Here is a 20,141-nt window from a genome sequence, read left to right as displayed (position 1 = left end):
GACTAAATGTGGCAGGCTAAAGAAATAAAGAATTTATAGGAGTTTCCGTAGTGGCACAGTGGTTAACGAATCCGACTAGAAACCATGAGGTTGCGGGTTCGATCCCTGGCCTTGCTCAGTGGGTTAAGGATCTGGCGTTGCTGTGAGCTGTGGTGTAGGTCGTAGACACGGCTCGGATCTTGTGTTGCTGTGGCTCTGGTGTAGGCCGGCGGCTACAGCTCCGATTTGATCCCTAGACTGGGAACCTCCATATACTGCGGGAAGTGGCCCTAGAAAAGGCAAACACACACACACACACACACACACACACACACACACACACACAAAATCTCTAAAGAAAGAATTTATAAATGGTGGGTAATAAAATATTATTTTCCCTCTTTATTCTTCAATAAGACACTGGAAGAACATGAGACAGAGACAGGAATGAAGTCTAAAGAAGCCAGAAAGTACATATTCAGCAGTCTGGATGATATAGTGCATGTGAGTACCACAGTCACACTTGTCAATCTTAGATGCTTATGCTGGTCAACTTGAATGCCAAAGTGCCACAAGACGTTAATCATTTTCTAAGTGATGGAGTGATCGCTGTTTTTAAGCTTTGTTGTTGTTGTTTTTAAACAAAATTATTTCTAAGGTTTCAGGAACTAAATTGCATTTGTCTTTATCAAATATTTAATTTACATTATCTCGTTCTTTAGTAAAAAGTATTTTCTGTAAAAGGGAAAACCCTAGCAGACATGTTTCTTTTACTTATCTTGGTAGAAGTGGATTTGTTTAGTTACAAAATTTTTTTCCTGCTTTGAATGCTCTTTGATACCTCAAAATATTTTTGAGAATTTGTTAAATTCAATTATTCTTTCTTATTTCAAAATAATTGTAGTTCTTTATTCTTTCCCGTGTGGTAGTTTGTTTTGTTTTTTAACTGTGAGACTTTAGCATATGCTACATTGTATGGCTTGTTTTTGTTAAACAACTTGAATTTCTGATTTTGTAGATGAACACAGTGATGGATTTAGAAGGAAGTGATCTTTTGGCTGAGAAAGCTGATAGACGAGAATTTGTTAGTCTGTTGAAAAAAATGTTGCTGATTGATGCAGATTTAAGAATTACTCCAATTGAGACTTTGAACCATCCTTTTGTTAACATGAAACATCTTCTAGATTTTCCTCATAGCAACCAGTAAGTTACTTTAAAATCTTTTAAAATGATCCTGGAGAAATGATAATGCTAAATCTATAGAAAACCAGTGTGTTAGAAAAATGATTCAGTTTCTTCACTAAATATAAATAAACTGAGTCAAAAGAGGTTAAGCCAACTTGACCAAGTTCACATAGGATTGTAAGTTGCAGAATAAAATTAGAATGCAAGTCTAAATCACATTTCAATGTTCTTTTTCCAAAATAGCAGACTGAGTGACTGAATGATGTTTTCTTTACATGACATTCCTACCTTAATGACCAGGCATATTTGTAGTTAGAGGAAGTGTTAACAGCTTTTCTTTCTTCAATTTTGAGTCCTGCAAAAAACCTCCATTTTCTGTTTCCCTTCACACCATTTACTTTCCCCTCTGCATTGTGAAAGGAAAGGCGGTTTTTTTATGGGTTAGTAGAGAAGAAGGTATACCCAAATTGCCAAGGCCTCAGAAGTGCTACCTTAAGTAAATCTTAACCCCTGGTCCTCTTTTTTATAGGCTGAAGAGAGTAAGGTAAAGCACTTAAAACAGCTTCTTTTAATATTTTAAAAAGGCTGAATGAAGGAGATAAAGGAACAACCTGATACTCATTATTGTGAATTACTTTTAAAATTAATACTTTTATAAAGTCCAACTCCCCTTCACATCCCTAACACTTAAAAATGTCTAATGGCCTCTGTGTATAAGCACTTTGAAAATAGTGGGATAACCACATGCATAGTGCCATTAATTTAGGGATATGGAGATAGAGAAATTTAGAAAAAAGTATTAGAAGTCATAAAATTATAGTATGCTAACCAGAAAGCTCTCACTATTGTTTTACTGTCTTGAAAAAATATTTCAGATATAAGTATATACTCTTACTTGCTTTAAAATTTGATGTTATTCTTACAGAATTTCCTAGTAGAAATAGTGTTGGAAATAAGCAGATTAAGTGCACACCATAGACTTTTTTCCTTTTGGAAATAATTTTTCATTTTAAACTACTGTAAACGTTTGAAAAATAGTATTACAATTACCTTTTACTTTTTCTCTTGCAGTGTAAAGTCCTGTTTTCATATTATGGATATCTGCAAGTCCCATCCAAATTCATGTGACACAAATAATCACAATAAAACGTCACTTTTAAGACCAGTTGCTCCAAGCAGTGCTGCTAATCTGACAGCAAATTTCACTAAAATTGGCACATTAAGAAGTCAGGTAAGAACTTAAGAGTATTTGATAATTTATAATCCTTTTTTTTTTTTTAAGTGATTGCTCATTTTGCTTTTGAAGTATGCAGAAATTTCCATGTCAGCAATTAAAAGTTACAGTGCTGATGAAGTCTTACTATGGCTATTCTATTAAATTTCTAATGTTTCAGGGTAGCAATTGGAACATACCTACTCAAATCCATTTTTTTTTCTTTCATTCTTTTGGTATGATCTACTCTCCTGTGTCTCAACTCCACAGAAAGTAGACTTTGGCAAAATCAATTTCTGGGTCCATTTTTATCACAGAATTATGATTTCATGAAATGCATTTGAATTCTACTTATAAAGCATGTGTATAACAACGGGAAGGCTGCTCTGTATAATGAATGCCATGTACCTCAATTGTTTCAGGCGTTAACCACATCTGCTCATTCAGTTGTGCACCATGGAATTCCTCTGCAGGCCGGAACTGCTCACTTTGGTTGTGGTGATGCTTTTCAGCAGACACTGATTATCTGTCCCCCAGCTCTTCAAGGTATTCTTTTGTGTAAATTACTCTTTGAATCTAGGCATCTATTCATTAAATACACTGCATGAATTTTGCTTCATTTAGTGCCATCTTTGAATTTAATTTAAGCTGGTCAGTAGCCTTTAGACCAGTGATACTCTTTTCTTGACTGGAGCTCCATTGTAGTCATCATTAACAAAATGGATCATGTGACAGTTGTATTTCCTATAGAGTCTAGCATGAAAAAAAATACCTTAGTAGAAACTAATAAACCTGGAAACTGCCCTATACTGGGTATAACTGCTTCAGATGCTTAGATAAGTACTTATTGTCTGCATATCCTCACTAGATAGACATTGCAGTGACCGAGAGCTCAGCTCTTTAAATTTTGGTCAAAGGATTTCTGTCCTAAAATGTCATAGTCTTGTTCTGCCCATAGCTTAATTTTGTTTTGTTTTTTCCTAAAGATTGGTTTTGATCAAATTGTCCTTATTTAGGTAAAAATGTCAGCTCAAATCTTCAAGTGAAATGGACAACAGAATACCTTTGAAGAGGCCATGAATTCTCAAACTGGGGAACTTCTTAGTGCTAAAAGAGTGATAGTGGTCAACCTTGAGACTAGAATAACTAGAATAAAGCCCTCTTTCCCATATGCTTTCCTAGCATTTTGTCCTTGCTAGCTAGGCTTTAACATTTGGTCGTGTCTTAAATCAGGATGTTGATTTCAAATGGACCTTAAATAACTCTTTGACGTGTGGTGGTGATGCTGTGTAGTCGTAAGTGAGAGTGCTCAGTGCTAAGTCAGGATACCTGGGGTCTAGTTCTGCTTCTGCTATTTGCATCGCTATTTTAGACAAGTGTATTAATCTATTTCAGCCATAGTCAACGAAAACAGACCGAATAGATACTGTCTTGATCATTTTCATCTCTAATATTTTTAGATTCTGAAGGTTATTTGAAATTTTTATTTGATTTAAGGATGTGACCAACTTTTTAAAGTATTTATTTCAGTATCCCCCACAGTGTCTAACACAGCACCAAGAATATGTTTGTTGACTTGCTTGACTTGTAATGAGAGGTATGAAAACCTGGCACCTCTTTAGCCACTTCAGTTCTACCAGGGTAGCTTTGGTCTGTTACCTTGACAGTGACCCATGGACAATCTTTTCTGTGTACCAAAATCAGTAACTTGATTGAGCAGCATTCTTAAAACATTCAATGAGATTTTTATGTGGCTTATAATTAATAAAAGGTTAGTAACCTTTCTGTTCATATGTTAACAACAACTGCGAGTGGTTCATAGCAAAGATAACAATTAAAAGATTTTTTTATCAAATGACTTAGTAACTCATTAAGTGTCAAGAAGAGTAGTTTTAGAATTAATAGAAAAGTGAAATATTTTTATTGAGCTAACAGGTGTAGTTGCAGCCACAGGCAGGCTCTATAATATGTTGTCTCATTGTTTCTTATTTTAGTATAGTATTTGCTTAGAAACGAAAGTGTCCCCTCCAGTCTACTTTAGCGTCTCTGTAGAAAGTCCCAGTATTGGTCTTCTTACCCCTTTATGTCATGGTGTGCCAATCCATGTGCCAAATGTTGAAGAAACATTTTAAAATGATTATTGGGGAGTTCCCGTCATGGCTCAGCAGTAACGAACCTGACTAGAATCTGTAAGGACACAGGTTCAGTCCCTGGCCTCGCTTAGTGGTTTAAGAATCTGGCATTGCTGGAGTTCCCGTAGTGGCGCAGTGGTTAACGAATCCGACTAGGAACCATGAGGTTGCGGGTTCAGTCCCTGCCCTTGCTCAGTGGGTTAACGATCCGGCGTTGCTGTGAGCTGTGGTGTAGGTTGCAGATGTGGCTCGGATCCCTTGTTGCTGTGGCTCTGGCGTAGGCTGGTGGCTACAGCTCCGATTCGACCCCTAGCCTGGGAACCTCCATATGCCGCGGGAGCGGCCCAAGAAATAGCAAAAAAGACAAAAAAAAAAAAAAAAAGAATCTGGCATTGCTGTGAGCTGCAGTGATTTAGGTTGCAGATGCTGCTCAGATCTGATGGTGCTGTGGCTGTGGCGTAGGTAGGCAGCTGCAGCTCCAGTTCAGCCTCTAGTCTGGGAACTTCCATATGCCGCAGGTACAGCCCTAAAAAGACAAAAAAAGAAAAAACCCAAAACAAATGAAATGATTATTGGGTAGCAGTTACGGTACTGTTAGAGTTTGTATTTTTAGTCTGTTGTCTTTCACTTAAAAATTTTTACTTTGAAGCTACAGTGTTATATTCATCATGAATTGCATGTATTTTAGATACTATAGATATAATATGTAGGTATAAATGTTTAGATGCCACAACCCTCATATTGCACCATTTTTAAGTATAAAAGACTTCAACAAGCTTTTACTTAACAAACCTGAGTATAGGTTGTATATACTAAATAAGCACTTGACATTATTTGGCAATCTGAAAAGCTAGTTATTCATCCTTTCCGGATGAAAACTTCTATTTTAGAATCAAATGCATTCTAGCAAAATTTTCCTCGTTGTACTAGAACTGTCTTTTTTTTTTTTTAAGGTCCGCATTCGTGGCATATGGAAGTTCCCGGGCTAGAGGTCCAATCAGAGCCGTAGCTGCTGGCCTACTGCAAAAGCCACAATGCTTTACTCTCTTAAAGTTTAATACCATAAAACTTAATATTTGCAAGGTGCTTTTGCAATATATGATGCAGACATAGTAACAGAATTAACATTGTTAATGACCCTGCTTTCTAATTTTCCTAGAGGGCAAGCAAAATGGAACATGTTTGTCCTAGAGTTCCAGCAGCTCCCTACTAGAAATAATACTAGATTAAACCACATTGATCAAAGCTTAGTTATATCATCATATTAGGCAGAAAGGGTTTTTTGTTTGTTTGTTTGTTTTTGTCTTTTTGCCTTTTCTAGGGCTGCTCCCACGGCACATGGAGGTTCCCAGGCTAGGGGTCGAATCAGAGCTGTAGTCACCAGCCTACGCCATAGCAACAGCAACATGGCATCCGAGCCACTTCTGTGACCTACACCACAGCTCACAGCAACGCCAGATCCTTAACCCACTTTGCCAGGCCAGGGATCGAGCCCGTAACCTCATGGTTCCTAGTGGGATTCTTTTCTGCTATGCCATGACGAGAACTCCTCCATGTCTTTTATCAGTGACAGAACTATTTGAAAGAGAAAATAAAGCTACAGTAGCAAGCTTTAAGAGGCATGGGAGGTTTCAAAAACAATAAACAATTCAACTCTATGCATTTTAAAATGGTAGAACATGGAGTTCCCATCGTGGCGCAGTGGTTAACGAATCCGACTAGGAACCATGAGGTTGCGGGTTCGGTCCCTGCCCTTGCTCGGTGGGTTAACGATCCGGCGTTGCCGTGAGCTGTGGTGTAGGTTGCAGACGCGGCTCGGATCCAGCGTTGCCTGGCTCTGGCGTAGGCTGGTGGCTATAGCTCCGATTCGACCCCTAGCCTGGGAACCTCCATATGCCGCGGGAGCAGCCCAAGAAATAGCAACAACAACAACAACAACAACAACAACGACAAAAAAAAAATAAATAAAATGGTAGAACGTGTAGCTTTATAATAATTTTTAGAATGATGTACCACAAGGTAGATAAAGTATCTCAATTTTCCAGTAGACTGCTTTGTTAGAATTATGAAAATTTTATGCAGGGAATTTTTTTCCATAGTTCATAAATTTAAAAGTTGTATACGTTAATTCAGTGAAAAGTTTTTTCTTTTATTTGAGAATTACTCTTTTTCTGTTTTCATAGGTATTCCTGCAACACATGGTAAACCCACTAGTTATTCAATAAGGGTGGATAATACAGTTCCCCTTGTAACTCAGGCCCCAGCCGTGCAGCCACTACAGATTCGACCTGGAGTTCTTTCTCAGGTTGGTAATAATGCACCATATTGGCATATGTGCTGTCCCGACCCCCATACTCAAGTAGAGGCCCTAATCTGCTGGTAGTATATTAGCTTGTGCTCTTGGAAACAGTGAAAATGACCTGGATGGGAATTTGATCCTTAAAGGTTGTTGACTTTAACTTTCATAATTATTAGATTATTGTTACTTTATTTTTTATTTTAAGCTGTAGTAATGATGAGTTACTTGTAACTTACTAGTTTTTCTTTTGTTTCGTTTTGCTCCAGCAGACCTGGTCTGGTAGAACACAGCAGATGCTGGTGCCTGCCTGGCAACAGGTAACACCTATGGCTCCTGCCACTACTACATTAGCTTCTGAGGGTGTGGCTGGTTCACAAAGGCTCGGAGACTGGGGGTAAGTTAAAAACAAAAGTACTTCTTTGCGAATAGTTTGCAAGATAGATCTTGGTCAAGTAGGAATTCAATTTTTAAAAATTTTCTCCCTAGGAAAATGATTTCACACAGCAATCATTATAGTTCAGTGATGCCACAACCTCTTCTAACCAATCAGATCACTTTATCGGCCCCTCAGCCAATTAGCGTGGGCATCGCACATGTTGTCTGGCCTCAGCCTGCCACTACCAAGAAAAATAAACTGTGCCAGAACAGGTTGGTATTCATATTTTAATTTTCCTCTGCATTTTGAAAATTAATCATTAAAATAAATTTTGCATGTACACCAAAGGGTCACTCTGTTGTATTCAAAATGACCTCTTTGATAGCTTTGTTACAAACACTAAGCCAGCTCCCTTCTCAATTTCTCAGAGGTATTTTGGTAAAACTAATGGAATGGGAGCCAGGAAGAGAGGAAATAAATGCTTTCAGTTGGTAAGATTGTCTTTATTGCCCTTTTGATTTATTAATACCTATAATGTTAGACAATTCTAGACACTCATATCACATTTACCAACAAACTATTTGAATATATGTAAATGCAACCTATGCTGATATTTCTAGATATTTTATATATCACAGACTCATGATCTATATATTAGTTGTGTTATGTATAATCTTGAATGAGTGAAGATTCACATTGTTCATTATAACAGGCTATCTTAGAAAAATGTCATGTATACATTTTGCTTATAAAAATGACTCATTGTTCCTTTGATTGCAGGAGTAATTCTTTGCAGAATACAAATAACCCACAATCAGCATTTATTTCTCCAAAGATAGTAAATGGAAAAGATGTCGAGGAAGTAAGTTGTATTGAAACACAGGACAATCATGACTCAGAAGGAGAGGCAAGAAATTGCTGTGAAACATCAATCAGGCAGGACTCTGATGCATTAGTTTCAGATAAACAGCGGCAAACTATCATCATCGCTGACTCCCCAAGTCCTGCGGTGAGTGTGATCACCATTAGCAGCGACACTGATGAGGAAGAGACATCGCAGAGACATTCACTCAGAGAGTAAGTGCCAAAAGCAGTTTCCTGTGATCGGTTGCATCCTTCAGGAGTGATGATGGCGCCCTCCGGTGCCGTACGAAAAAAAGAGAAAAGCTTTGTGATGTATTGTTTGTCTGTGTCCGAAACTGTGTAAACTTCCTGAATAATACTTAGCATGATTATGATAGCATTTTTCTTTTGTTTACGAGCTTTAGATGTTTGTCATTGTAGGTTACTTGTTTCATATCCTTAACTAAATTATGTAAATTTTGGCTGCTTGGGGAGTATGCTCTCATTTTTGACCTTTTTTTTCCCTTCCCTCTTTTACTAGATGTAAGGGTAATCTTGATTGTGAAGCTTGCCAGAGCACTTTGAATATCGATCGGATGTGTTCATTAAGTAGTCCTGACAGTACTCTGAGCACCAGCTCCTCAGGGCAGTCCAGCCCATCTCCTTGCAAGAGACCCAACAGGTAACTTCAATAGCAGTGTATTTTAAATCTTAGGTCTACTAAAAGCCTATGATTTCTTTTGTTGTTGTTAATGTATTAAGTATCTGGCTGTTACCACAGGGGCTTCTCTCTGGATCATAGTTGTTGAACTAGATCACCTTTTGATAAACTCAGGTTTTAAGTAGTAATTTTTTTTATTATTACGGAACAGGAAAAAGTGAGGTACTAATAAACAATTTTGAAGGAATCATTTGTTTTCAAGTGGGTGAGAAAGCCATATTCTCAACTTTCGCTCCACAGACTACTACTGTAACTTGGATGTGGAATAAGGATATACTTTAGCGAAATAAAAAGGAATGTTTTGGGAGTTCCCATTGTGGCTCAGCAGGTTATGAACCTGACCTAGTATTAGTATGAGGATGCGGATTCGATCTCTGTCCTGGGAGCTTCCACATGCTGCGGGTGTGGCCAATTAAAAAACAAAAACAAAGCAAATGCTGTGAAAATTCCAAGAAGGGAAAGGGGGCCAGGGATCAAGGGTCAGGATGAGAAAAGAAATAGGAGAGAGACTCTGGCTACACCTTCAGAGATGTGGAAGAGACCTTTCAGATAACTGGTTAGCTAAAAGGACCCAAATTACCACTAAAGACATAAATTTCACTAGAATTTAATGAGAAATATCTAAGTGGCATGCTTATATGTTTGTACATTTCATTTCAGATATCCAGAACAGTGCTTGTGTAGTGTCGTGATGAAATCTTCTGTAATTTATAAAATGGGATTTTATGAACTGCTACCAAGGATCAAGTGGAAAGGGAAAGGAGGGAAAATGATATGCCAGGAAGGTGTTTCTAGACAGACAGAGTTAGCAGTCTGAATAGGGAATTAACGTGAGAGTCTAGGAAATCTATGAAAAGATGTTTTTGGACAAGGAAGAAGTTGTAATTAGATATGGAATAATTGAATAAGATTCTTGTCAATTTGCTGGAGCCTGGAAATTATTTAACTTTAGATTTAACGTTGAAAAACATTGTTCATAAAACTGCTTTCTTGTCCTAGTATGTCAGATGAAGAACAGGAAAGTGGTTGTGATACTGTGGATGGCTCTCCAACATCAGACTCTTCGGGACATGACAGTCCATTTGCAGAGAGCAGTTTTGTGGAGGACACTCATCAAAACACAGAACTGGTAACTTCTACTGACTCGGAAACCAAACCAGCTGTTTGTACTGTGGTGGTGCCACCAATGGGACTAGAAAATGGATTGAATGCCGATGAGCATATGGTGAACACAGGTAAACTGAGTTTTCTCTATTTTCCTGATTGTGCCCCCACTCCTTTAATGGCATATGGAAGTTCCCAGGCCAAGGATTGAATCTAAGCTGCAGCTGTGACCTACACCACAGCTGCAGCAATGCTGGATCCTTAACCCGCTGTGTTGTATGGGGATCAAACTTGTACCTCTGCAGCAACCTGAGCCACTGTAGTTGGATTCTTAATCCACTGTACCACAGTAGAAACTCCTGATTGTCCTTTAAAAGATCTTAATTTAGGATTATCAGAGCCAAAGTCATCTATGAATTTCCAACTTGACCCTGCCAATTCCATTGTAGAAAAGAGGTGTCTTTTTTTTTTTTTTTTTTTGTCTTTTGAGGGCTGCACCCGTGGCATATGGAGATTTGCAGGCTAGGGGTGGAATCGGAGCTACAGCTGCTGGCCTACGCCACAGCCATAGCAACTCAGGATCTGAGCCGCCTCTGCAACCTACACCACAGCTCACGGCAATGCCGGATCCTTAACCCACTGAGCAAGGCCAGGGATCGAACCCACAACCTCATGGAACCTCATGGTTCCTGGTCAGATTCGTTTCTGCTGCACCACGACGGGAACTACAAAATATCTTTTAATATCATTCAGTCCTTAGAAACCATGAGATCTTTTCTTTTTATTTAATTTTAATCACTGCTGTCTAAAATATCTGAAGATCTATCTGATTTTTATATGAGAAGGAAAAAGCAGCTACTCTAGTATCTTGTTCTTGCCAGATTCTATATGCCAGCCATTAATAAAAGGACGATCTGTTCCTGGAAGATTAAACCAGCCTTCTGCAGTAGGTAATCGTCAGCAAAAATTGACATCAGCATTCCAGCAGCAGCATTTGAATTTCAGTCAGGTATGTTTGTGAATTTATGAGTCTTTGGGATTCAAATTCAGCAGTTTTTCAGTTGGAGGGAGAAGATTCTCAAACTGTATTAAATCTTAATAATTCTTTTCCCTTTTCATTATTCCCAAGTGTCTTAAGAGTAACTGACTTCATAACAGGATGATTATCAGATTTTCCATAGAACTGGAATTCTTCAGAAAGATTATGTTCTTAGGTTCTCTTAACTAGTTTTTTTTTTAGTGTGTTTGTTTTCTTAGACCCTTTAAATCAGAATGCACATCAAGGGATTGATGGCTGCATTTCTCATTTGTTAGTTGTAGTGATGTTGAGAGATGCCTTTATCGAGTGCTTTCTATCTAGTCAGTACTGTGCTTGGCAGTTGTATTTCACTTGGGGGTGAAGAAAATCCTGGTTTCGCCAAATGCTGTGTCTATTACCTTGGCCAGGTCTCTTTAACAAGTCTGGACCACAGTTAATGAGAATAATCGCTGTATTGTGGGGTTGTTTTAGAATTAAATAACGTTGTGTACATAAAGTGTTAGCCTTACATATAGTGGGTGCTCCATAAGTGGTAGCTATCAGTAGTAGTGAGAAGAGCAATAGTACGAGCAGCAGTAGTGGCAATGTTAATATTATAATGGTGTGCAGTAACACATGTTGAAATGTTAATACTGATATATATATATATTTATAAATAAAATCGATCGATATTTTCCTCTTCTCTATTTATACTTAGTATATAAACTAAGGTCTGAGATCTCCTCTGTGGGTTACCAGTCACAGAATATCTTGCACTTTCCCTTTTTTCTTTTTCACTTGTGAAATGTGTATTCAGTCATTTTGTGTGCTTTTGTTTTGTTTTTGGATAGGTTCAGCACTTTGGATCTGGGCATCAAGAGTGGAATGGAAACTTCGGCCATCGAAGACAGCAGGCTTATATCCCTACTAGTGTTACCAGTAATCCATTCACTCTTTCTCATGGAAGTCCTGGTCATACAGCCGTGCATGCCCATCTGGCTGGAAACGCGCACCTCGGAGGACAGCCTACTTTACTTCCGTACCCATCATCAGCTACCCTCAGTAGTGCTGCACCAGTGGCCCACCTCTTAGCCTCTCCATGTACCTCAAGACCTATGTTACAGCATCCAACTTACAATATCTCCCATCCCAGTGGCATAGTTCACCAAGTCCCAGTGGGCATAAATCCCCGTCTGTTACCATCCCCAACCATTCATCAGACTCAGTACAAACCAATCTTCCCACCACATTCTTACATTGCAGCATCACCTGCATATACTGGATTTCCATTGAGTCCAACCAAACTCAGCCAGTATCCATATATGTGAAAACGCAAAAGAGTATATTGAGGAAGCTCAATGATACAAACATTTGATTAAAAATAAAACATGGTATTTAATAAATATTAGCCATGGCACAAGAAAATTATTTTTGAATCATGTAGACTTGGGTGCAATTTAAACAACTTTGAGCTTTAAAAAAAATTCACTTTTAATGTGTTTTGCACATTTGGTATAACTTGTCTTTGGTCATGTTATCTTCTTATGTAGTAACTCTAGACAGGTGACTTATGGGAGCAGAAGTCCAGTTTTGCTCCTGCTATTTTTTATAAAATTGCCTTCTAACTAGTGCAAGACACGTCCATATTTGGGAAGCCATTCTGTGTACAGACTTAGAGCACCAGATGCACATATGTCAGAAATTCAGCATACGAGTGAATTGTATTATCTGTGTCTTAGTGTATAAATGTTGGGTCACTTACCTAAGAAATTGAGCTATTGTTCTTTACATTTGCATGTGTCTTTGCATGGGCAAAATGTTGCCTAGACTTTGCTCTTAAATGTTGTTCTAATAATCTCAGCTGCATTGTAAACCGTTCCCACACATAGTGCCTTAAATATTTGAGGTTGTTAATGTTATTACTATATATAAATGTTGAGGACTGCAGCACTTAAAATTCAGACCTACTCTTTAGTTTTCTTTGATAGAGTAATGTTCATTTTTGGTTTTGTGTGGTATGATTTCAGGTTGTAGCTGTTTTTTTCTTACTAAGAGGGCAGCATGTTTGCTATAGCTGAATTCTGCTGTCTGATTTTTCAGAATGATCTAGCTTCAAGAAAAGCAAGCAGGTAGTAGTGCTTCAGAAAAATTGAGTCAGTATCTAATGGATAGTTGATATCTGTCACTACACAGCATTTTATATACTGTTAAGTGAAACTGCAATACAATCTAAGTTTATTTTGGGAGTGTTTGCTGTATAATTGGATTTCATAAAATGTTTAGAGATGCAATAGGCATGACTTTGAGTAGATAATGAAAGAAATTGCAAAATGCTCATTGATTCATGATGTGGTTTCATCCTAGCTTGGGCAAACCATGCAGTATTTAATAAATAGTAGCAGAATATTTACTATTGAAGCTTGAAAAGATGTGAGTTCTTTGTGTGCAATTTTTCATTTATGCATGTAAGAGGGTTTTGTTGGGTTTTTTTTTTTAAGTATTTTTACATTGTAGTACTTGTTTTGCTTGTTGGTGGTGTTTGCTTATTTAATACATTCCGTCAGGGACAGAAATTACATGCTTTTTTTTTCCTAGGAAGTGTGACTTGGGTTTTTCCCTCTTTCTTTTTTTTTTTTTCCTGGTGGTGGTAGTGGTTATGTTTAAATGAAGTTGCTTTTACAGCACCAAAGACTTAATCATCCATTTCCTATATAAAAGGTAGCTACTTTTTGCATAGACCTCAAGTATATTGTAGTGTAGAGGTGGAATTTAAAGGAAGGTATTAAACAGGCTGTGTTTTAGCTTATGGGCAAGTAATAAATTGTATCATTTATCTTGAATGTATCATAGATAAGCTGCTATATAACGATTGCCACTTCAGATAGCTGTGAATTAGGTGATTAACTAGTTGTTATTTAGCCTTCTAATTTCTGTATAAGTCTAATTACATGAAATAGAAGTTGGGGTTTTGATTTTTTACTTTGCTTTTCTGTTTGGAGTGTCATTGTAACTACTGTATTGTAAATGATGGAAAATAATTGCATATGTTATTTTGGGGTGTGTTATTTGCATCAGTATTTTATCTCTTAATGTTCGTGCTCATCACTGCATATAAAAAAACTTGGATGTATCAATGTAACTTAATTTTTTATTTTCATACTGGCAATGTAGACACTTGAGAAAGCTGTATCTTGCAGGCTTGACTTAACTTTTTTTCTTTAAAAATCTGGAATATAATCTTATACCATTTACTGGAATAAACAGTACAAAGCATTTGAGTGTAAAACTTTCCAAATGTTTTGGATTTACAGCGTTTCTTTGATAAATGAATTGCATACCACTAGTACAGCTCTAGTACGGCATTGACAATAAGCTAATAATGGATAAACTTTTCTTTACTCCATTAACACAAGCAGTGTTTTATTTAATAATCATCAATGAAATAAATGTGCCTGAAGTTGATTTTAAAAATTACAGTATTAGATCATAAAATAAAAACCAGCAGTACGTTTTTAGTCACACTGAAAATGAAGGACTTAATTTTCCCCACAAGTTTCAGTGGTTTTTAGTAATCAATTCTATGCATTTTATATAAATAGAAATATATATATTACACATAAAAGGAGTAGCCTAAGATTAATTTAAAAGGTTATTTACAGATCGTAAGCTTATGGAGTCATTATATAAGTGAATTGCTGCCCTCCACAGCCTCCAAAAAACACAATTTTGTTTATCTGGTCCAGCAGATTCCTGGTATCTGCTCACTTGGTGGAAAAGAATCAGTGCTGGCAGTGGATGTTTCAGAAACACCAAATGCAAAGGATTGATTGATGTTTGTACCAGATACAAAACTGGCGCGTGGTTTTCTTTTTGTTCAGGGCCATGTTTACTACCCTGAAATGTTGTGTTTTCTGTATTTCAATTCCAAGATTGAGATGTCTTGTTAAATTGACAATAAATGGTAAACTTCAGTGTTTTCATAATACAGTAGTCCTGTTTGGTAAAGGCATACCTGAGTTAAGTACACTGTTCTTAACTGATTCTAATCATGGACTTTTTATGTGTTTTAAACACATTGAGAAAAACCGCTCAAGATCCTGCTAAGGTCTAAATTTAGCATATTGACAAAAGAATCTGGATTTATACCCTCTTTAAAACCATTTTTACCAGTTTTCTTTGGTTTTAATGCTTTCTTAAATAAAACACTGCATGACTTCCAAGTTGCATATTTGCATAGTAGTTTAATTTGCAAATTATTTTTAATCAAATAGCCTGATATTTTGTTTGTTTCTTTCAGGGTGTTTAAATATGTTACTGTAGTAGCAAAACTTTTTCATTTTAAAAATCTCTACTACTAATTTTAAAGTTGGTTTGTGTTAAGTAAGAGTTAAATCATACACTGCAAGGTGTAGAAAGATTTGTTTTAATAAACCCAATGACATAGATTTGATTACTAAGTTTGAACTGTTAACTGTTTTAACAATTTTAGACTTGTGGCTTTCTTTCTTTGGTTTGTTTGTTTTTGCTTTTACTTCTATGCTACACTAGTTTGCCATGTAGCAATTGCACTGTGCAATATTACAATAAGGACTGGGAAAATTTTTATGGATGTAATGTCTATTACGGTTTGCGATAGTATTTCTCTCTAGTTCTCAGTGATTTAAATGTGACCAAGCCTTCTGTACTTTGTCACAAAAAGCGGGTTTTCCAGGTGACTATTTTGGTGAGTGTCAAAATAAGAATTTATGGTGTATTACTGTCGATTCACTTTGAATTAAAAAATATATATTGCAGCAAACAGCTTGTTGACTTTTTTTCTGCCCCAGTACCTTCTCAGTCTCGCTCAGTAAAGTTTTAATTGAAGTGTATTACGTGTGGGCACTTTGGTGTCTGGCTTCTTTGTGTTGAACATTTTGTTTGTAAGATATAGCCGTGTTGTGTGTCGTTGTGGTTCGGTTATCCCCATTACTGTATAGTATTCCTGTGTGCATGTGTACTAATTTGTCTGTTTTGTTGATAGACGTTTGAGTTGTTTCTCCTTTTTGTCTTCTAGGAATAGTGCTGCTCCAAACATTTTTGTTCATACCTTTTGGTGAACACATAGGCTTTTTCTTTGGGTATATGTGTAGGTCTGGAATTTCTGGGTCATAGAGGATACGGATGTGTCACAGCTTTAGATGTTACAAGCAAGATTCCAAAGTGGTTAAAGTAATTTATACTCATCAGCCGTGTATGAGAGTTCTAGTTACTTTCTTTACATCCTCACACATTGTATTTTTTGTGTCTTTTGATTTAGTCATTCTTCTGCTTGTGAGTTGTTCAAAATTATGTGACTATTTAGCCCAAAACACTGATCCTACATATAGGTGAAATCCAGATTTCGCAGCGTACTTAAAGGTAAAGTTGGCTTCTTGAAAATATTAGGAAATATTCATCTGTTTAAATGGATCCAGGAATATAAAATATTTTTTCCCTAAACATTAAAAAAACGCTGAGCAACACATATAAACCGTTCAGCTAGTGCCTGGCACATAGTAGGTATGTCATGTAATATTTTCCATGTTCCAAACACTGTTTGCTAGGCATATATCAGTGGGCAAAACAAAAATTCTTTTTCTCTTATAGATCCTTTTTTGTGGGAGGGAAAGAAAGTAAGTTTAGTTAGGGTAAGTAGAATGAAGATTAAGTGACTGGGGGTGGGGTGTGTGCTAGGAGATGGCACTGTGAGAAGGTGACATTTGAGTTGTGACAAGACGAATGCTAGTCAGCCATGCAGGGGAAGAGTATTTCTGGTAGAGGGGGCAGCAAGTAAAAAGCCTTAAGTCAGGAATGGGATTTGATATGGGCAGAACAGGAAAGTGGCTTGTGAGAATAAGGGTGTGAGTGGGGAGCAGAGTTAGAATTTAGAACCAGAGGGGGTGGAAATGCAGGCTTTTTGCCAAAGAAAGGAGCCTAGATTTAACTTCAGGTATTCATGGGAAGCAGACACCATGAGCTGGCTGTCATGGAGGATGGTTGCAGGGCTGGAGTAGCAGCTCGAAGACCCGGAGAGGAGTTGTTGAAATGGTCCAGGAAAGATGATGGATGCTGGTCCTTTGTCAAGGCACTTGTTTGTATCACAAGTATTTTCTCCCAGTCTGTGGCTTTTCCTTTTGTTGTCTTCATGGGGTGTTTGAAAGAGCAAAAGTTTTGAATTTTGATTAAGTCCAAGTTACTTATTTTATGGTTTGTGCTCTTTACGTCCTAAGAAATTTTTCGCCAAGCCCAAAGTTGCAAAAACTTTCTTTTGCTTTCTGCTAGGAGTTTTACATTTTAGCTTTTATTAGCTCTGTGGTCCATTTCATGTTAATTTCTGTGTCACATTTTTTTGTTTTAATGGCATTATCTTATCTGTACTTTTCCCTAAATGGAAATATGGTTATTTGAAATGAAAAAGTAAGATGTTAATGTTCAGTATTTTTTCTGTCATAAAGATAAAACCTGATCGGGAGTTGCCGTCAGGGTGCAGCCGAAATGAATCCAACTAGGAACCATGAGGTTGCAGGTTTGATCCCTGGCCTCACTCAGTGGGTTAAGGATCTGGTGTTGCCATGAGCTGCAGTGTAGGTCTCAGACGTGGGTCGGATCTGGCGTTGCTGTGGCTCTGGTGTAGGCCAGCAGCTACCGCTCTGATTCGACCCCTAGCCTGGGAACCTCCATATGCTGCAGGTGCGGCCCTAGAAAAGACAAGAAAAAAAGTGTTCCAGCCGTTAAAATAATGTAAGCAATTTTAGATCTTCAGTTTTATACTTCAGTTTATAACATGATCATTTTGCATGTTGAATGCCAACACATGAAATGTAGAAGCAATAAGCTTTATTCTACATTGCTTATTTCTTAGTGACTATGGAGAATCCAGAGAATTTACTTTCTTACCACGTCAAATTTTTATACTTACTGTAGACCATTTAAACTTTTTTTTTTTTTTTATTAGGAAGGAATCCAAACTGAAAAAAAAAAAAAAGCACAACGAACACACATGTAACTGTCACCTGGATTCACCAGTTGTTAACATTTGCCACATTAACTTTAATCTCTGTATATGTAATTTTAAATTTGAACCTTTTATGGATAACCATGACACTTGGCTCCTAAATACTTGGCAAGCATGCATCTGTTTATGAGAGTAACATTCTTCAGTTAATCACACACTATTTAATACCTAGCAAAATCAACAATTTTACAACATCTAGTTTCCAATCCATATTCAAATTTTCCCAGATGTTTCAAGAATGTCTTTTACAGTCACACCCCATCCACCTCCCCCTCTCTCCCACTAGGAGCCAGTTAGGATTCATCCGTTGTGTTTGGTTATGACATGTCTGTGACTATTTTTAATTCAGAAGAGACTTCTTTTTGTTTTTAATGATATTTTGGGGATAGTTCAGGCTAGAATAGCCTATATTGTGTGTTTGATTGTTTTTTTATACTAATAGCATGAATTTCTGTACAGTACAAAGTTGTGTCTTGATTAGGTTCAGTGTTTGCTCATTTGCAAGGATTGTAGGAGTATTTGTGCCTTATTGCTTCACGTTAAGGGACACATAATGTCAGGTCATCCATTATCAGCTATGACACTAGAAAAAAGAGGTTACTAGAAAATCTCTCCATTGTTGTCTGTGGAGTTGTCATCTGTGGGGTTAGTACTGTGGCAATATCAGTAATGTTTTGCTTATTGGCTTTAGTGTCCATTGATGATCGTTGTCTTGGTGTAAACGGGATTGCAAATGGTGATTTTCAGTTCATCGCTCCTACTACATTCTTTACCTGGCATCATTTTTCTATAAAGAAAGGCTTTCTGCCTTTCTGTGCTCCCTCCCGTTTCTCTCTGTGTCTCTGTCTCTGTCTTGCTTTCACCATTATGGATTCATAGATTTTGCTTTTTCTTTTCTTTTTTCTATAACCATTTTTTTTATTACTCAATTTATCACACCTGTAGTTGTACAGTGATGCTTTTTCAATAAGTTAAAATTACTAATGGCCTTCATGATTCTCAAATCCTTTTTTTTTTTTTTTTGTCTTTTTAAGGCCGAACCCATGGCATTTGGAGTTTCCCAGGCTAGGGGTCGAATCAGCTGTAGCTGCTGGCCACAGCAACACCAGATCTGAGCCACGTCTGTGACGTACACCACAGCTCGTGGCAAAGCCAGATCCTTAACCCACTGAGCAAGGCCAGGGATGAAGCCTGCGTCTTTATGAGTGCTAGTCAGATTCATTTCTGCTGAGCCACAACTGGAAGTCCTCAAGTCAGTCCTTTGATATTACCACATTAGTCTCTGAATGTTTCCTTGTTTTCTGGCCCCATAAGGTTATCTAGGGTTCATATTGTGTTTTTCTGCCTTGTGTCTGGAATTGGCCATTTCTCCAAGGGGCCCAGGTTTCACAGGACCCAGTTGAGTACTGTTTATGATAAAGAGGCATTTCCTTTGTCTTTACTTGTGCTGTCCAGTTAATGGTGTCATGAGCATTGCTGACCAAGATTAGTCTCCTCTGTTTAGCTTTAATCCCGTGTCGCCATTACTCAAGCTCGATCTGACTCCTGTTTCTGCAGAGAGATGCTGTTGCCCAGTGACTACTGCCCACCTTTTTTAACCATCTTGTGACTCTGTCTTGCACACTGACTGCAGATGACCAGGGAGAAGGGAGAGTGACTTATTTTAGAGGGCACGTATAGAAAAATTTACCTAATAAGTGTCACATTTACTGCTATTTCCCCATTGTTTAGCACTTGTGCCCTGTGAATGTTGAATAAATGCAGACCCTAGGATTTGAGGACATGTTATATTAAATCATAGAAATAGTTGTGTTATATTCATGATGATTAAAACTTGAAGGAGGTGATGAAGTGAGGACAGGAACCATCCTGCCTCTTCACCCTAGTCTTCATATTCTTTCATCACTGACATTTATTTCTTGTGATTATCTGTCTACTTTTCCCACTAAAACCAAATGCAAAGGCCATTTTTATCTTGTATGCACTATAGCTTTGGCACTATGTTCCTGGCCACAGCAGGCACTAAAACATTTGTTAAATGAATGAAATCAGCAGTAATCGTTGAATGGAATTTATGGGGCCCATTTTACTATCTGCTTTGCTACTAATTTAGGTGGTTTGGTTTTGAGTAACTTTGAGCTTCCTTGGTAAACTGAGAGAGGTTAGGGTCAAGAGTTTGGCAGAGTTCATAAGCAAGTGAAGAAGACTTGAGTGGGGACTAAGGCCAAGTGGGCTTGT

The 20,141-nt window shown here is 37.5% G+C and overlaps 1 protein-coding gene across 8 annotated transcripts in view; it reads left to right on the top strand.

The window, feature by feature from the left end:
- HIPK3 (homeodomain interacting protein kinase 3) overlaps window positions 1-15,668 on the top strand; it is a 107,930-nt gene extending 92,262 nt beyond the window's left edge. For 3 of the 8 annotated variants that reach the window (XM_047776041.1, XM_047776042.1, XM_047776043.1), the window contains 12 exons: window positions 397-483; window positions 998-1,182; window positions 2,236-2,395; window positions 2,800-2,923; window positions 6,693-6,814; window positions 7,078-7,202; window positions 7,295-7,456; window positions 7,965-8,261; window positions 8,569-8,709; window positions 9,748-9,983; window positions 10,734-10,861; window positions 11,722-15,668. In XM_047776041.1, the coding sequence (XP_047631997.1) occupies window positions 397-483; window positions 998-1,182; window positions 2,236-2,395; window positions 2,800-2,923; window positions 6,693-6,814; window positions 7,078-7,202; window positions 7,295-7,456; window positions 7,965-8,261; window positions 8,569-8,709; window positions 9,748-9,983; window positions 10,734-10,861; window positions 11,722-12,198 (2,244 nt within the window). In that variant the 3' untranslated portion in view covers window positions 12,199-15,668. Of the gene's footprint in view, window positions 1-396; window positions 484-997; window positions 1,183-2,235; window positions 2,396-2,799; window positions 2,924-6,692; window positions 6,815-7,074; window positions 7,203-7,294; window positions 7,457-7,612; window positions 7,676-7,964; window positions 8,262-8,568; window positions 8,710-9,747; window positions 9,984-10,733; window positions 10,862-11,721 lie in introns of all 8 variants that reach the window. The other 5 variants (XM_047776038.1, XM_047776039.1, XM_047776035.1 and 2 more) reach the window with 3 other exon arrangements.
- Window positions 15,669-20,141: the final 4,473 nt, after the last annotated feature.

Source organism: Phacochoerus africanus, chromosome 4 (assembly GCF_016906955.1).
Source record: "Phacochoerus africanus isolate WHEZ1 chromosome 4, ROS_Pafr_v1, whole genome shotgun sequence".
NCBI classification, from domain to species: domain Eukaryota; kingdom Metazoa; phylum Chordata; class Mammalia; order Artiodactyla; family Suidae; genus Phacochoerus; species Phacochoerus africanus.
Note: the sequence above shows the minus strand (reverse complement) of the source record. Positions and strands in the feature narration are given on the sequence as shown.